Source organism: Cheilinus undulatus, linkage group 9 (genome assembly GCF_018320785.1).
Source record: "Cheilinus undulatus linkage group 9, ASM1832078v1, whole genome shotgun sequence".
Classification (NCBI taxonomy): domain Eukaryota; kingdom Metazoa; phylum Chordata; class Actinopteri; order Labriformes; family Labridae; genus Cheilinus; species Cheilinus undulatus.
Window position 1 is genome coordinate 10,495,107 of NC_054873.1, and position 14,622 is coordinate 10,509,728.

General features: G+C 39.9%; 1 protein-coding gene across 1 annotated transcript in view; it reads left to right on the forward strand.

Moving 5' to 3' along the window:
* Window positions 1–1,850: 1,850 nt before the first annotated feature.
* Window positions 1,851–14,622, forward strand: part of cspg4 (chondroitin sulfate proteoglycan 4) — a 133,618-nt gene continuing 120,846 nt past the window's right edge. Inside the window, exon 1 of the mRNA XM_041796001.1 lies at window positions 1,851–1,972. Coding sequence (XP_041651935.1) covers window positions 1,897–1,972 — 76 coding nt within the window. The 5' untranslated portion in view covers window positions 1,851–1,896. The remainder of the gene's footprint in view (window positions 1,973–14,622) is intronic.

Here is a 14,622-nt window from a genome sequence, read left to right on the forward strand (position 1 = left end):
AGCTAGAAAGAGGAGAGGGACAAGAGAAACAACAAAACAATAAATGCACAACACATTTATGGCCATTTTGGCCACAGACTTATCTCCCATTTTGTAGGATATGGTTATAACTTCAGCTATGATGCTAGCAATATGTGAAGCGTTAGCAAAAGCAACCATTGCAGTGCCATCACTACCCAGGGTGCACTGTTATTAATCAATTAATCAAATTTGTGTTTGGTAGATTATTTCTTTGTTGTAACAATGCATCTTGACAATAGATCTTATAGTTCCCTTTTAAATGGTTTCTAAGGAACATGCATTTGTGGGATGAGCAGCAGAGCTGAATATGTGGGTTGCATCCATGAAAAATTTGCCTATTCTTCTCTGCCAATGCCAAATAGCTTATCCTGCCATATATTCTTATATTAGTGTTTGGTGGTTTGGATGATTGAACTCTGAAGACAGACATATTGTGAATTTAACAATTTATCCATTTAACAAACAGGAGCTTCAGTAGAGTATGGATGAACCATGTATAGCCACAACAGCCTGGCACCTCCTCTTCATGCTGGTCACCAGCCTGGTCACACACTCCCATTCTTCAGTCAGTATTAGTGGCAAATCAGCCAGTGTGGTTGTGTTGGTCACTCTGGCACGAACAGCACACCCAAGCTGATCCCACAAGTGTTCAGTGGGGTTGAGGTCAGGACTGCTGGCAGGCCATTCCATCCTCTCCACTCCTAAATTCTGGAGGTAGTCTCTGATAAACGCCGCTCTGTGGGGGCGAGTGTTGTCATCTTGGAGGATATTTAGTCCCCGATTAGAGATATGGGATTGCCACTAGTTGCAGAATCTCATCTGCATATAGAAGACATTAATGTTATTGTAATAAGGCAAATGTGTCTCAGTATTCAGGACTCATTTTACAACTTAATCTACTGATATTGTTCAATAAAACCATAATATTGACTTCAGTTGATTTCAGTATTAACAGAATTAACTGATTAACTGCTACTGTAGTTAATGTCGGATTAACAGCATGTCTGTTGTGTGTATTGTGCCTATTTGGTCACATATTTTCTCACCACTCATTATGGGAATGAAACTGTTCTCTACATCATCTTTCGTCTTCATGTATGAAGTCACATTTCAACAGCTGCTAGAATTTAAAAGTCCAACTTGAAGAAAACTCCAAGCAGCAAAACTTTTTCATTGTTTGCCTATCAATGAAAGAGAAATAGCCAATGAAAATCCAACACAATCAACCTCTACTCCACACTAAAAGTGCAAACTTAATTAGCTTCAGGAGCAGGTTTGCTGAACAAAAGCATAAAGAAGGAGACATTGATCAAGGGAGAGGCTTGGAAAGATAGAGAGAAAAGAGAGTGGGGGCACCTGATTTGTCTTTAATTAAAAGCAAAAAGGTTATCCTTGCAGATTGCAGCTGCAGGTCCCTGAAGGCCACTCCAATTATTGAGTGAGACAAAAGAAGGGAGTTCTGCAAATCCAGACGGAGAGGCAGGCAGGCAGGGAGGTAGTGCTGCTATGTGGGTGTTTGATTTGAGGGTTAGAACAGGAAGCATGCTTGTGAATGTTTATATTTGTGTTTGCTGGTGTGATTTTTTGGAGCATGAATAAGGGTTGCATTTGTGCATGTGTAAGAGCAGGGGCAGAAGGGAGAGGCAGGATATGATTTTCCAGTCTTGGAGGATGCATGCGTGTGTATATATAAGTGCAGAGGAGAAGGCGGGGGGTTTGAAAGAAGGCGTCCCTACCCTGGTCCCTCCCCAGCCCTGCCCCTTCACATAGAGGAGTATCCTTTAGCAGGTCCCTAAACTGGAAAACTCATTCAGTCCCTTCTGAATGGAGTGTCTTTAACGCTGGAGTGGAGGACTTAACTTTCAGCACGCAAACATGAGAGCCCTGCATTCGCTCGCAGTCGGTGCCTTCCTGACCCTTCTGCTCTCCCTCCCCAGCCCCGGTCGTGGAGGTAAGTGCTGCTGCAAATCACTCTCTTGGTGTCCTGCTCCCTTCTGTCAGGGATGCACTGGAGGAGATCAGATCACTGCCCCTGTCTGAAGCCTCCTAAATGCATCAATCACAGCAAAGGCAGGCTGATGAGCCACTAAACTTAGTCTAACAAACTTTCACTGGCGCAAAAATAGCACCTAGAAAAAGTTTTTGAGTAAACTCTACAACAGGTCCCGTTTATTTTCTGGACTTTTTCACTGCCCTCCCTTACAGCCTTCATGCCATTCATTTCTCAGCAGTGAAATCTTCCTTTCCTTGGATGAAACTCAATACATGAGGGGAAAAGATGTGCCATGGGTCTCACCCTGGTCCAATGTCTGAGGCAACATCTGTTGATTTGTCCTCTAATGCAGAGGATTTTTCTTTGCTTTTCAGCCTGCGCCGGGCTGACTGTGTGAGCGCATTTACCTTGAGAATGTTTGCATTGAAAGTGCAGTGCCAAGAGGCTGAAGGTGGTGAAGTATTTGAGCCCTCTGCGGTTGGGAGGTGAGCTCAGGTCCCTCTGCCGGCAGCGATGAATGGCTCTTTCAGATGGAGGTACACAGAGGCAGGAGGCAGAGCTGCTTCTTATCCAGGCGAAGAGGAGAGATGAAAGTAAAGGGGGGAGGGGGAGGCTGGAAGAAAGTGAGAGAGGCAGTGTGTGAGTTTGGGAGGGGGATGCTGGAAGGCCAAGGCCCATACAATGGCCCCATAGTGCATCAAGTAAGCAACAGATGTACCTTTCTCGGTGTGATATGATGCAGCAGTTCGTCTTCTTGTTGCTCCAGAGTGTGAGTACAGTTGGGAATGATGTCAAAGTCTCCTTTGCCTCACTGGAAAGTGTTTTTTTCTTTAGAGCACACTGCCTCTGGATGTCAAACTTGCAAGCTCTCTCTGGATGTTAAAGCTCCTGTGGGAACTTTTGGTTTGCAGCATCTTTGGCGCCTCCTGTAGACAATCCATTGACTTTAATGTCTTTGATTCTTTTTTTTTTTTTCAATCCCAAAATTTCATCCTTTCATTTCTGTTAAAGGTGCAGAAAAGAGGGACATTTGTGGTTTACAAACTTGAAAAACTAACAATAAAATCAACTGCAATGGATTGTGTGAAATGCAGTTCCTTCCTCCTTGTACAGAAATATGAATGCGTTCTTGCACCTTCACCTTTTCCCTGTCTTTTTTTTAGCGCCATTTTTTTGTGCTGAATTAATGTTTTATAATCATGAATACTCAGGTAGCTAGGTAACTTGGTTCTTGCATTAAAATCACTGCAATAAGTATTTTACAAAATGTATATGGGGGAGATAAAAGGCACTTCCAAACCAGCGTCTCCATAAGTGTGGCTGGCACTGTTGAGCTCTATTGTTCTTGTGCATATTTGCATTTGTAATGTCAACTCTGTTTTACACTCTTCATGTCAGATTTCGTCTCGGTTGCTTCACAGTCATCATTTGCTGCTATTTGAAATCTACAGCAGGCCACAATGAGAGGCTTCCAGCTGCCCAACCCTGCTTTAAGATATAGCTGTCTAAATCAGGATTGTGTTTTCTGTACATAGCTTCCCTTTTCTCACAAACATATATTAAGGCAACTGTGTTTTTGTGTATTTATTTTATTTTTCACATTTATGTTTCCCCTTTCCTGCCTATTTTTGGTCATGTAAAGGCTGGTTGCTTTCCATCTTGCTTATCATGGATCCTCTGTCTCTGGTTCATTTGAGTGCCGCTCACTAACTGTAGTTGATATATAGGTGTGGTCACACCACTAATGTTTGCTTGTAAGCCCTGGTGAGGATCTCAGTGGTTCTCAGAAGCATTTTGGCTTTCTAAAAACATGTTGAATTTCATATCAGATCTTTATGAAGCATTGAGAATGAGGTGGTAATTACCTGGTAATAGGTTGGCATTTTACCAAGCAATAACTCAGTAATATTAATGAAGTATTCACCTATTAATAATGTATTGATTATCAAATATATTGTGGCAAATCTCTGGTTATTAGCTGGTATTTTACTCTATTCCTTATAATACTGTGACAGTCGTCTGGTAATTAGGTGGTATTTTACCAAGATTTTTTTAACCATGAAATAGGATGATAATTTTGTATGAGTAGCTTATAAACCCCTAGCAACTTCTTCATTTTGGTCCACTAAATTAAGGGTGGGGTTATGGTTTGGGTGCTGGAGTCTGGTTAAGGTCTGGAGTAGAGTTAGGAGTCTGGAGTATGGTTAGGGTAAGTGGGTTTAAGTGGGTTGGGGGGCTTGATTATGGGTAGGGGGCTTGATTACGGTTAGGGAAGGGGGCTAAAGTGGGGTGAGGGGCTTGATGATGGGTAGGGGGCTGGAGTATGGTTAGAGTTAGGGTAAGTGGGTTGAGGGGCTTGATGATGGGTGAGGGCTGGAGTATGGTTAGGTTTAGGGGGCTTGGAGTGGGGTAAGGGGCTGGATTAGGGGTTGGATGGGGGCTTGATTATGGTTAGGGTAAGGGGGCCCTCAGTGGGCTGAGGGACTTGACTATGGGTAGTGGGCTGGAGAATGTTTAGGGTTAGGGGGCTTAAGTAGGGTGAGGGGCTTCATGATGGGAAGGGGGCTGGAGTAGGGTTAGGGGTGGTGACTGGAGTGCGGTTAGGGAGCTTGTGTAGGATTATGGTTTGGGGGCTGGAGTAAAGTTAGGGGCTAGGGTTAGGGTAAGGTTTGGCGGTTCTCTAGGGTCAGAGAATTCACAATATTACAAGGAATTACTTGATTTATTACACTATGACTTTGTAAAAACTTCTTTAATATTTCCTTGTTTCTACATTTTAACTGGGTAAAATGCCAGCTTATTAAAAGGTAATTATCACATTATTCTTGAGAAATTAGTTGAAAATTACAACTTATTGCTATAATATAACTTGGTTATTAGGGCCCACTTAATGAGATGTTTTTCTTTTAAATGTGTCCTTCCACACTGTTGAATATTTTATGCATGTATAGTTGTGTCTCCCCTCTTTTCCCTTGGTTCCTAAGTGCACTCAACATATTTTACATACTTCTATCCACTCTGACCACATCTGTTCTTATTTCCATTGTTACTATGTCAAGGACGGCATGTTTGAAAGATGCCAAAGTTGGGTTGAGTTGAAAATACTGGCTGGGTGAGGCAAATTGAGTATGAAATAGTGCCATCTTGCAGCTTAACCACCTCACCTCAGCACAAAATTGTACATATGGTGAGTTGGCAGCGTCGTCCTTGGACTTAGAACAGCTGTGGAGCTCTTTGTCTTCCTGCCGGCTGTCAGATCTTCAATCTCTCGCTGCAAATTCCACTGCAATTAGGTCCGGGCGAAACCTCTCTGTGAGCGTCTCACTGGCAGCTAAAGTGAAAGAGTGGCTCTTGATCTGTACGGAGGAGTATCGCCTTGTTTTGGTGGCACTGAATCAAAGCTCAGCTGGAGAGCTGGATCCCGTCCTTCCTTCACTTGTGATCTGTTCCGCACAAGCATGAAGAGTCATCTGCCCTTCTGTTTGCTCGTTTGGAGATAAACCCTGCTGACTGGCATGACGATGACACCTCCGCGAAAGAATAAGCTAGACAAGTCGATCTTGAGGGGCATTTTGCATCTCAGCGGACAGACTTCAGTAGTTAGCCTCGTAGTTAGCATTTTAGCTGAGTTATACCATGCAGAAGGTTTGATTTCCCTCTTTTTTTCAAACAAATATTGTTCTAATCAAAATGATGGCTGGGGAAAAATCAAGAAAACTCAATAATGGAACAGTTTCTCCTCATTAAATTATCTGCTGGCAGCGTCAGTGTGAACAGGATTCACCCACTGACCCTAGAGAGCTAAATGCTAATGTTGACCAGATGTACCAAGTCACTGATTAGATTTGTGCCCCCCCTTCCCCCCTGTGCTCCATGAAATTCCTGCCACAAGCTGCCGTGGGATTCCACCACCAGATACACTGAGAAGGCTCACAGGGTTTCATTCCTTCCTCGTGTTTGTAAGCTCAGATGTCAGAGGCTTTGTGCCACGAGATACCCACATCTGTTGGTGTTTTACAACATACCTGCAGTCTTCCTCCACCTGCACCCGCTCCTGCTCCGTTTCTCTCTATTCAGGAGTATTTTTCTTTAAGCCTCCTCCTGTAATAACATCTCTCCTCTCTCTCACCATCGTGATTCCTTCGCCCACGCAGCAGCCTCAAGAACAATTATGATGCAGCGTGAGCATAAGCAGGAGCTCACCTAATCAATTCCATAACCTCCTCCTTGAAATACGTGGAAAAAATGTAAGAAGATATGATATCAAGGGTTTAAAAACTGAAACATATTAGCATTCACGCTTGAAGCCCTGCCTGTTTAGCTGCTAATGCACTGCTGTTTCAAAGGCTGTATTAAACATGGACATAGTCTCAGTGACATCATCTACTGTTTCTGGAGAGTTGTTAAAAAGCCCAAAAGTCAGCATTTGGGAAATTCTGTCTCATCCTAACTTTTGATCAATCTAGAAACAGACAAAGCGGTGGAGCTGAGGCAAGGCTTAAGCCTTTAAGCCTGTCAGTCAACATAGCCCCGCCCCTCATCAGGAAGATTTAATTTAACTCTCATGGTGAATCAGACTGCTTGAATTGCAGTACTCGAATCGATCACATTACTGCCGCCTATTATCAGATGTCACACCTGAATTTGAGTGTTGGGAATGATAAATGCTGTTGTGCTGCGACATCAATGATGCAGCCAGGACGTCCCATGACCCTGACTCCACTAGATTAGCATGATAGAACTTTTCTTAGTCAGTCTACTATGTGGAACCCCATTTCTGCCACTTAAAAAGGAAAAACACACGAAAGTTCAGAAATTGTTGTGAAAACACCAAAAAAAAAACATTGAAATTAGGAAAAATCAGAATTATGACATAGAAAGTTAAAGATATCAGATTGTATGTCAGAATGATGACACAAAAATCAAAATTATGAGAAAAGAAATCATTTTTGTAAGAAATTAAGTTAAAATTACGAGATTATATGTCTTGGTTATGAGATAAAAGTCAGAATATAAGCTTAAGTCATTTTTGTTGGATATTAAGTCAAAACTATGAGATTGTATGTCATTATTATGAAATCACAGACATAATTATGAGATAAAAGTCGTTTTTGTGAGATAATTGAAATTATAAGATTGAATGTCATGCTTATGAGATTACAGGCATAAGCCTTTTTTGGGAAAAACTAAGTCAAAATGATTTCTGTTGTATGTCATTATTATGGGATAACATATTATTATGAAGAAAAAAGGCATTTTTGTGGGATAATTCATCAATATTATAAGATGTTTGTCATTATTACGAGATTACAGTCAAAATATGAGGGAAAAAGTCATTTTTGTGAAACAATAAGCCATAGTTTTGAAATAAAAGTTGTAATTATTAAAAAAAAAAAAGTCATAATTATTCAAAATAAAAGCCGTACTTATGAGATTTAAAGTCAACATCGTGATAAAGAAGCCATAATGATGAAATAAAAAGTCAAAATTATGGGATTATATGTCAGAAGTATATAATAAAAGTCATACTTGAGATTGAGATGAGATTGAAATCAATTTTGGGAAGGGGAAAAAAATCCAAATTTTGACTTTGAGGAAAATAGCCATAAAAAAGGCAATAGAAATAAAATGAATTTGTCAAAATGATTACATAAAAGTCATAATTATGAGACAGAAGTCCAAATTTTGAGATAGAAAGTCTGAAATATGAGGTAAAATGTGAAAATTATTGAACAAAAGTCAAATTTTAGAGATTAGAAAACATAAATATGAGATTACAAATCCAAATCACAAAAATTGAAGATGTGCTTAATAGGTTAAAAGTCAACATTCTGAGACACCAGGTCAAAATAAACAGATAATTAGTCATAATCACAAAATATTCAAAAGTATGACAAAAAATCAAAATTATGAGATAGTCATAGTTATGAGATTTCAAGTTGAAATAATGAGAGAGTAGGCTCTGATTATGTGATTAGTAAACTGTTTTGTCTCTTAATTAACTAATTACATAATTATGACCTCCTATCTTATATGTTTAATCTCATAATTATGACTTTTCATTAGTTGTTCTGACCTAAGACATTAATATTTTAAATTCAAAGGGGGCTTTTTATGCTTTCATTGAGATAGGACAGCATTGTGGGATGACACACAGGAAAGGAGCCACAGGTCACACCTGAACACTGACCGCCCACTTCGAGGACATCATCCTCTTCATGTGGGGTGTGCAAACGTAACCACTATGCTCCAGCACATATCATTTTTGCCATTGAAAGCAGACTAGCAGCAGGGTTCTGTATCCGTCAGACACATAAAGACTTTCTTCCCCAGATCAGAATGCTCACTTTATCATGGCTTTATCTGAAATTGGACATGACGTGTTCCTGTTGCCTCTGAAACAGCCTCCAGCTCTGTATCATTTCAGCAGCCTCTGAGGCTGCTGTTTAACCACCACTTTTAGCAGGGTTTGGAAAAAAACTGTAAGGGTGGTTATTTGCAAGATATAAATTGCTCTCCAGTGATTGTGCTCTGTTTTGTTGGCATGGAAATAGTTGTGATTTTGTGTTGTTTGTTGATAGAAACACAAAGTTTGATGCTAATCGGTGTGGAAGTAATATGCTTCCGAGGAAGCCACTTCCGCTGCCACTCCCCTGTGAAAAGAAACTTAATGACTTCTTTTCTTTGCTCCATCACCAATCTTTCTCTAAAGTGCTCTGGTTTTTGTCCTGTGTACTTTGCTGAAAATCAAATTGTGAAATACTGGAATTTCTTAGAATACAAAATTGACCTGACAGCTGAAAAGATGGACAAACAGATAAATCACAGAAAACTTCTGTCCAACTAAGTTTCCAGAACTAATGATGCTTGCATAATTTGTGCAAAGCATGAAGCTACAAGATGACATTTCTAACAGAATGAAGAAAGCATTGATTGAATCACCACACCCTTTTTGCAGATGCTCGTTTTTAGTCGTCTAAATGACATATTGTAAGATCAACAGCATCCACTGCAAACTAATAGTTATGCACATTTTTGAGTGTTTTGGAGAAGTCTTCCTGCTGAATGTGTTTGCATTTTCAATTGCAAAGCTTAACGAGAGGATTTGCATCCCAAGACTGCATATGAGCCCGCTATCTCCCCCGGAGTATAATGTCTCCATGGTAACAAGGAAAAAATAAACATGCAATTTGCCTGGGCTTTGTGAAGTGTCTGCAACAAGGCATCCATGTGTTCCTGGAGAGTTGGCAGCGAGAACGGTGCGACTGCAAGTGTCTGCACAGAGGATTAATAAGTCCAATATTTGCATTGGAAAATTGATGAGATTAGTGTTGTGCTGGTCCCACAGACACACTCGGTGACCCTGCCCTCACCTCACAGTTTAAACACGACGCAAATGTTAGGACAGAATAGAAATGGGGCATTTGGAGAGAAACCAAACAAGAAAACCAGAATGTTTATAAATGCAGATGAGAATGCACAGCCTCCATATGTGACTCAGGAATTATATGTCCAAGAAATATGTGGTCACTTGAACCTTTGAGAAATGTCCCAGAAAGGAATTTAATGCTTTGTTTGTATAGAAACATGAACTGTTATCTTAAACAAATACAGTGCTGGACATGTGCATGTGAAGGAGCAGTAAGTAGGAAAACACTGTTGAGAGTGAAGGTTTTTAGTACAGTAACTATAAAAAGTATTCACCCCCTTAGATGCTTTACCCTTCTTTTGATTGTTCAGATCAATCATGGTTGATGTAATTTTTACAAAAATGGTGAGAACACATTTCTACTAAGTAATGCCAATTAGATAAAAATATGTAAAATGAATGGCTGCATAAAGATTCACCCTCTTCAACTCAGCATTTTGTAGATGCACCTTTGGCTGCAATCACAAGATTTTCCTCCAGGGTTTTCCTATATTTTCTCTTCATCTTACCCTCTCCCTTTACAAGCCCTCCAGGGTTCGCTGCCTAGAAGCATCCCCACAGCATGATGCTGCCACCATCATACTTCACAGTGGGAATGATGTGTTTGTGGTGATGTGCAGTGCAAGGTTAAAATAGTTTTGGATTTTATAATAGTTTTTATTTTTATTTCCTTTTCACTGTCTTTTTACAGTTTCAGTTTTAATTAGTTTTGACTGCTGGTTTGTTAGTTTAGTTTAGTTTTTATTTTGAAAAAACTCTTCTTTTTAGTTTTGTTTTTATTAGTTTTAGTGTTAGTTTTAGTTTTATACAGATAGATGTCAGGGCTGAGGGAGCATCATACATTTTTAAAAACATATACAAACAGGCTACTCATCACTTTTCATTTTATTTTGTTTAAAGATGATGATTGAATACAACTCCAGACATACAATTACCACTGTGTGACATCTTAACCAATCAGATCAGGCCATTTTATTCTCCCCAGACTCTGGTGTAGGTACCAGTCAGTACGGTTGTGTCAAAGACTAAAACGAAGGATATTTTGTCTCCATTTTTATTTTATTTTAGTTAGTTTTGTAAGCACACTACACAGTTATAGTTAGTTCTCGTTTCTTTGGTAAAGCTTAGTTTTTATTTAGTTTCAGTTAACTCAAATGATTTTTGAATGTTAGTTTTAGTTATTTAGTTAGTTTTAGTTAACTATAATAACTTTGGTGCAGTGTTTGGTGTCCATCTCCTCAGGTTGCTTAAAAGCAACATTTTTGGTCTCATCAGGCCAAAAGACTATCTTCCACTCGACCATGGAGTCTCCCTTGTGCCTTTTGGTGAACTCTAGTCCAGATTTAATATGAGTTCTCGTCAACAGTGGCTTTCTCTTTGCCACTTGTGTCTTGGTGGCCTCTCACTCTTGCACGCTCACTCAGTTTGTGAGGACGGCCTGATTCAGGCAGATTTACCCATGTGTCATATTCCTTCAGTTTCTTAATGATGGATTAAACTGAACTCTGAGGGATGGTTAGTGCCTTGGGAATTTTTGTAGCCATCTCCTGACTTTTACTTTATAATAACTTTTTGTCTGAGTTGCTTGGAGTGTTCTTTTGTCTTCATGGTGCAATGGTAGCCAGTGACTAGTCCTTACAGATACAGGCGTCTTTATACTACAAACACTTGAGACCCATTCACTGCACTCAGGTGATCCCCATTTCACTAATTGTGAGACTACTAGCACCAATTGGCCGGATCCACTGAATTAGGTCAGTCCCTTTACCTTACATATTTTTATCTAACTGGCATTCATTTGTAGGAATTTGTTTTCACTTTAAAGAGTTTTTCTTTTTTTTTTGTCAAAAAGTCAAATGATATTGAGCATGGTTGATTTATGAATCAATATCAGCACTATACACAGTGCACAAAAATGCATATATTTTGCTTATTTACCAAAGTATTTTCAGCAGAAACGAATTTAACGTTTACAGAAAGTGCATTCCTTCTCAAACTTTACTTACGCCCGTGTGTCACTCTCATACTTTGGAAGACGTATCGACTAGCTTGTCCTTTCAGGGCTGCATTAAAAATGAGACCCTCATAACAACTCTGAGCATGGGAGACGATCAATATTGATAACGTTTCTAATATGATATAACCTCCCACACTTCTGCCTGCCTGGCGTTTCATCCGGCACTTTCAGAGAGAAAGTTTCAGTGAGTCATGGTTTATTAAATGTTTTTTTGGGGGTGGGATTCTGGCCCAAGGCAAAACATCATCACAAGAATCTAAAGTTAGCTGTATGGGCAGCCTGCGTCACCCAGCTCTTTTCCCTCTCTGTAACTTCAACTTGTTACTACAGGTGGAGTTTAACGTCTGACCTGCAGACACAGGATGGGCAGGATGCCTGCCCAGTGATTACAGCTCTGGTCTTATAATGGAAATGTTAGGAGCTTGACTCCTGTAACAGTAATAACTCCTGTGAAGGTGTCCTTGAGCAAGACATTGAAGCACAGCGAGTGGCTGGAGTCAGATAAGAGCTCCAGCTAAAAGGCAGACTGCTAAATGCAAAAATGTGACTTTGACAACATTATTAGAATATTTCCTCCTTGCTCAGCTATGTAAAGGATACTTATCACATGAGGTCTTATTTTCATAGCTTTAGCCATCATTTGTATGAGTTATGATAACATACCAGCACTGATTGCACTATGGAAAGGTCCAACAGTCATACATAGAGCAAATAAACCAACAGTGTTTGGAGCAGATGAGCTAAATCCTTTTATTTTGAGGGAAAACTCAAACTGGATGAACCTGTTTTCACAGCAGGTATTGAAGGTGGAAGCTGAATCATTAAGTTGGTTGGGAAACTGCGGTGGATATTTACATACAGTTTGGGTATTAATGTCACATGCCGTCTTTGGTTTTTCTTCTAAATAAATTTAGCTAATCCTAGGGCAGGGCTAAATAACCAACTAGGCATCTACCTTGCAGGCCCCAGGCCCTACAGAGTCCCCAAGGCTCTGTGTTGTTTCTACGCTTCCTGGTAATATGTTTCTACTTCCTACACCTCTACGACTGAATGAAACAGATTTGTTTTTGGCAGTATAATTCTCAATTTCTCCCAGACTGACCAGCATGTCTATGTTAGTTTGTTGGCTCGATGCTAACACATGATGGCAATTGCTGTCATCATGCTAGCAGGATGTCTTTAACCTTGCAGAGCCAATGGACTGGCATGGATTCACCTTGCAAGGCTTACACTGAAACCCTTGTTCTGGATTGACCAGCGTCATTTGTAGACAAAGAGGTGGCAGCTACAGATGTAGTTAATTAGTATGGATGTGGCTCTGGTGGACAACATAGAGCCTTTCTTGGTAGAAAAGATTCTTTTCACTCTTCCCTCACTGGCTTCAGCAAGAGTTTGATTTACCAACTGGCTCCACTGATGGTGAACAATGACAACAGTAGCCTGTCAAGCTAGCGTTATGTAGTTTACTCCTCAGCAGTGTCACATACCTCTTATGATATATTTTTTACTCTGATTGGCCTGGAATGGATGTCTCTCTTTCTCTCCATTACCAGCTTTTCAGGCCGTCTGCTTCTGATGTAAGCGTTAAGTCAGTTTGACACAGTGTGATGCAACGACAGAACAGCCTGCCATTGGTTGACATTGGTTTAATATCTATGTTGGTATTCAATACAGGGGTTCTCAACGTTGGGGTCGGGACCCTACTGGGGGTCCTGAGACACTGAGAGGGGGTCTCTTGATGCCTTAAAAACTAGGAACATTTTTGAATTACACTGTTGCCACTTTGCACAAATTTTGCCTAATTTTAATTCATTTTTATCCCTTTTCCCACTAATTTTGCCAATTTTAACACGTTTTTGCTACTTAAAACCCATTTTTTGACAATTTTAAATCCTTTCCACCATTTTTTTTTCTGCTTGTTTTTGCCAGTTCTAAAACAAATCTTTATCTTTTCCTATTGTTGGCTCTGTTGACACATTACTGCCACTATTAACTCCTTTTACCATTTTTATGCCACATTTCACAATTTGATATGCCCATTTTTGCCAGTTTCTGATTATTTCTGCCTCAGCTAACCTCTTTTGGCCAGTTTATATCAATTTTCACCAAATTCCACCTATTTTTGCCTCTTTAACGCCATTTCAGCCACTTTTGAATCCCCTTTTACCACTAAATGCCCTTTTTTGCCTTTTTTCCACTTTTATCTAATTTTTGGCATTTCTAACCGATTTCTGCTACTTTCAAAATCCAATTTCACCACCTTTCCCACCATTTTTTGCCATTATTAACCCATTTTAGATATTGTTTACATATTTTGATTCTGTTATTAAGAAAAGGATTTACATTTTTAAGAGGGCTACTTACAACACAAATGAATTAAAATGTGTTTCTTTGATAAGAGTGGTTATTATTCAGGATAAATATAAAATACTACAGCTTAACTTTACAATGGACCATGATTTTACTGCCCCCCCCCAATGGGCGGCCTCGTCTGCACTTGACTATTTATAATGTGCATGGCTGTGTTCAGCCACCTTCAGGTACAATGGGGGTCCCCGGCACTGGCACCTTTATTTTGTGGGTCTGGGCTGAAAAGACTGAGAATCCCTGACTTAATAGATATTATACAGCTAATACATGAACAATGGGAAAAGAAAAAAATGAAAAATATTGGATCCAAAGGGGCCTTATATCTCTCTAAAGAACAGTTAGAAGCTGCTACAGCCTTGTCTTTGTGTTTCTTTAAATTCAGCCTGATCATCCCACTATTTATCAGTCTGACATTGTTTTTCCCAAATGTCACCATGAAATGCACATGAGCAGTCAAGTTGGTGACTTCTACTTCATAATTACTGTCAGAAATGTCAGCAATAACATCTAAAAAGAAAACCAAAGTTGCAGTAAATCAGCAAGATGGCGGGGAAAATATGGAATGAAGCTATCATGTTGTCCTCCGCTCAGCTGCAGATGTGACAGATGAACAAGCCCTCCAAAATAAGAGATTCTCTTTCCTCTTTGAATGTTATCACTAACATCGTTGTCAGAAGGCCTTGCGACTTCAAAAGCGTATATCACAGCTCGGTTCATTCTCATTGTGATGCAAGAACTCTAAAAAAAAAAAAAAAAAAAAAAACACATCTCTCGCCTTCAGGACTCTACACT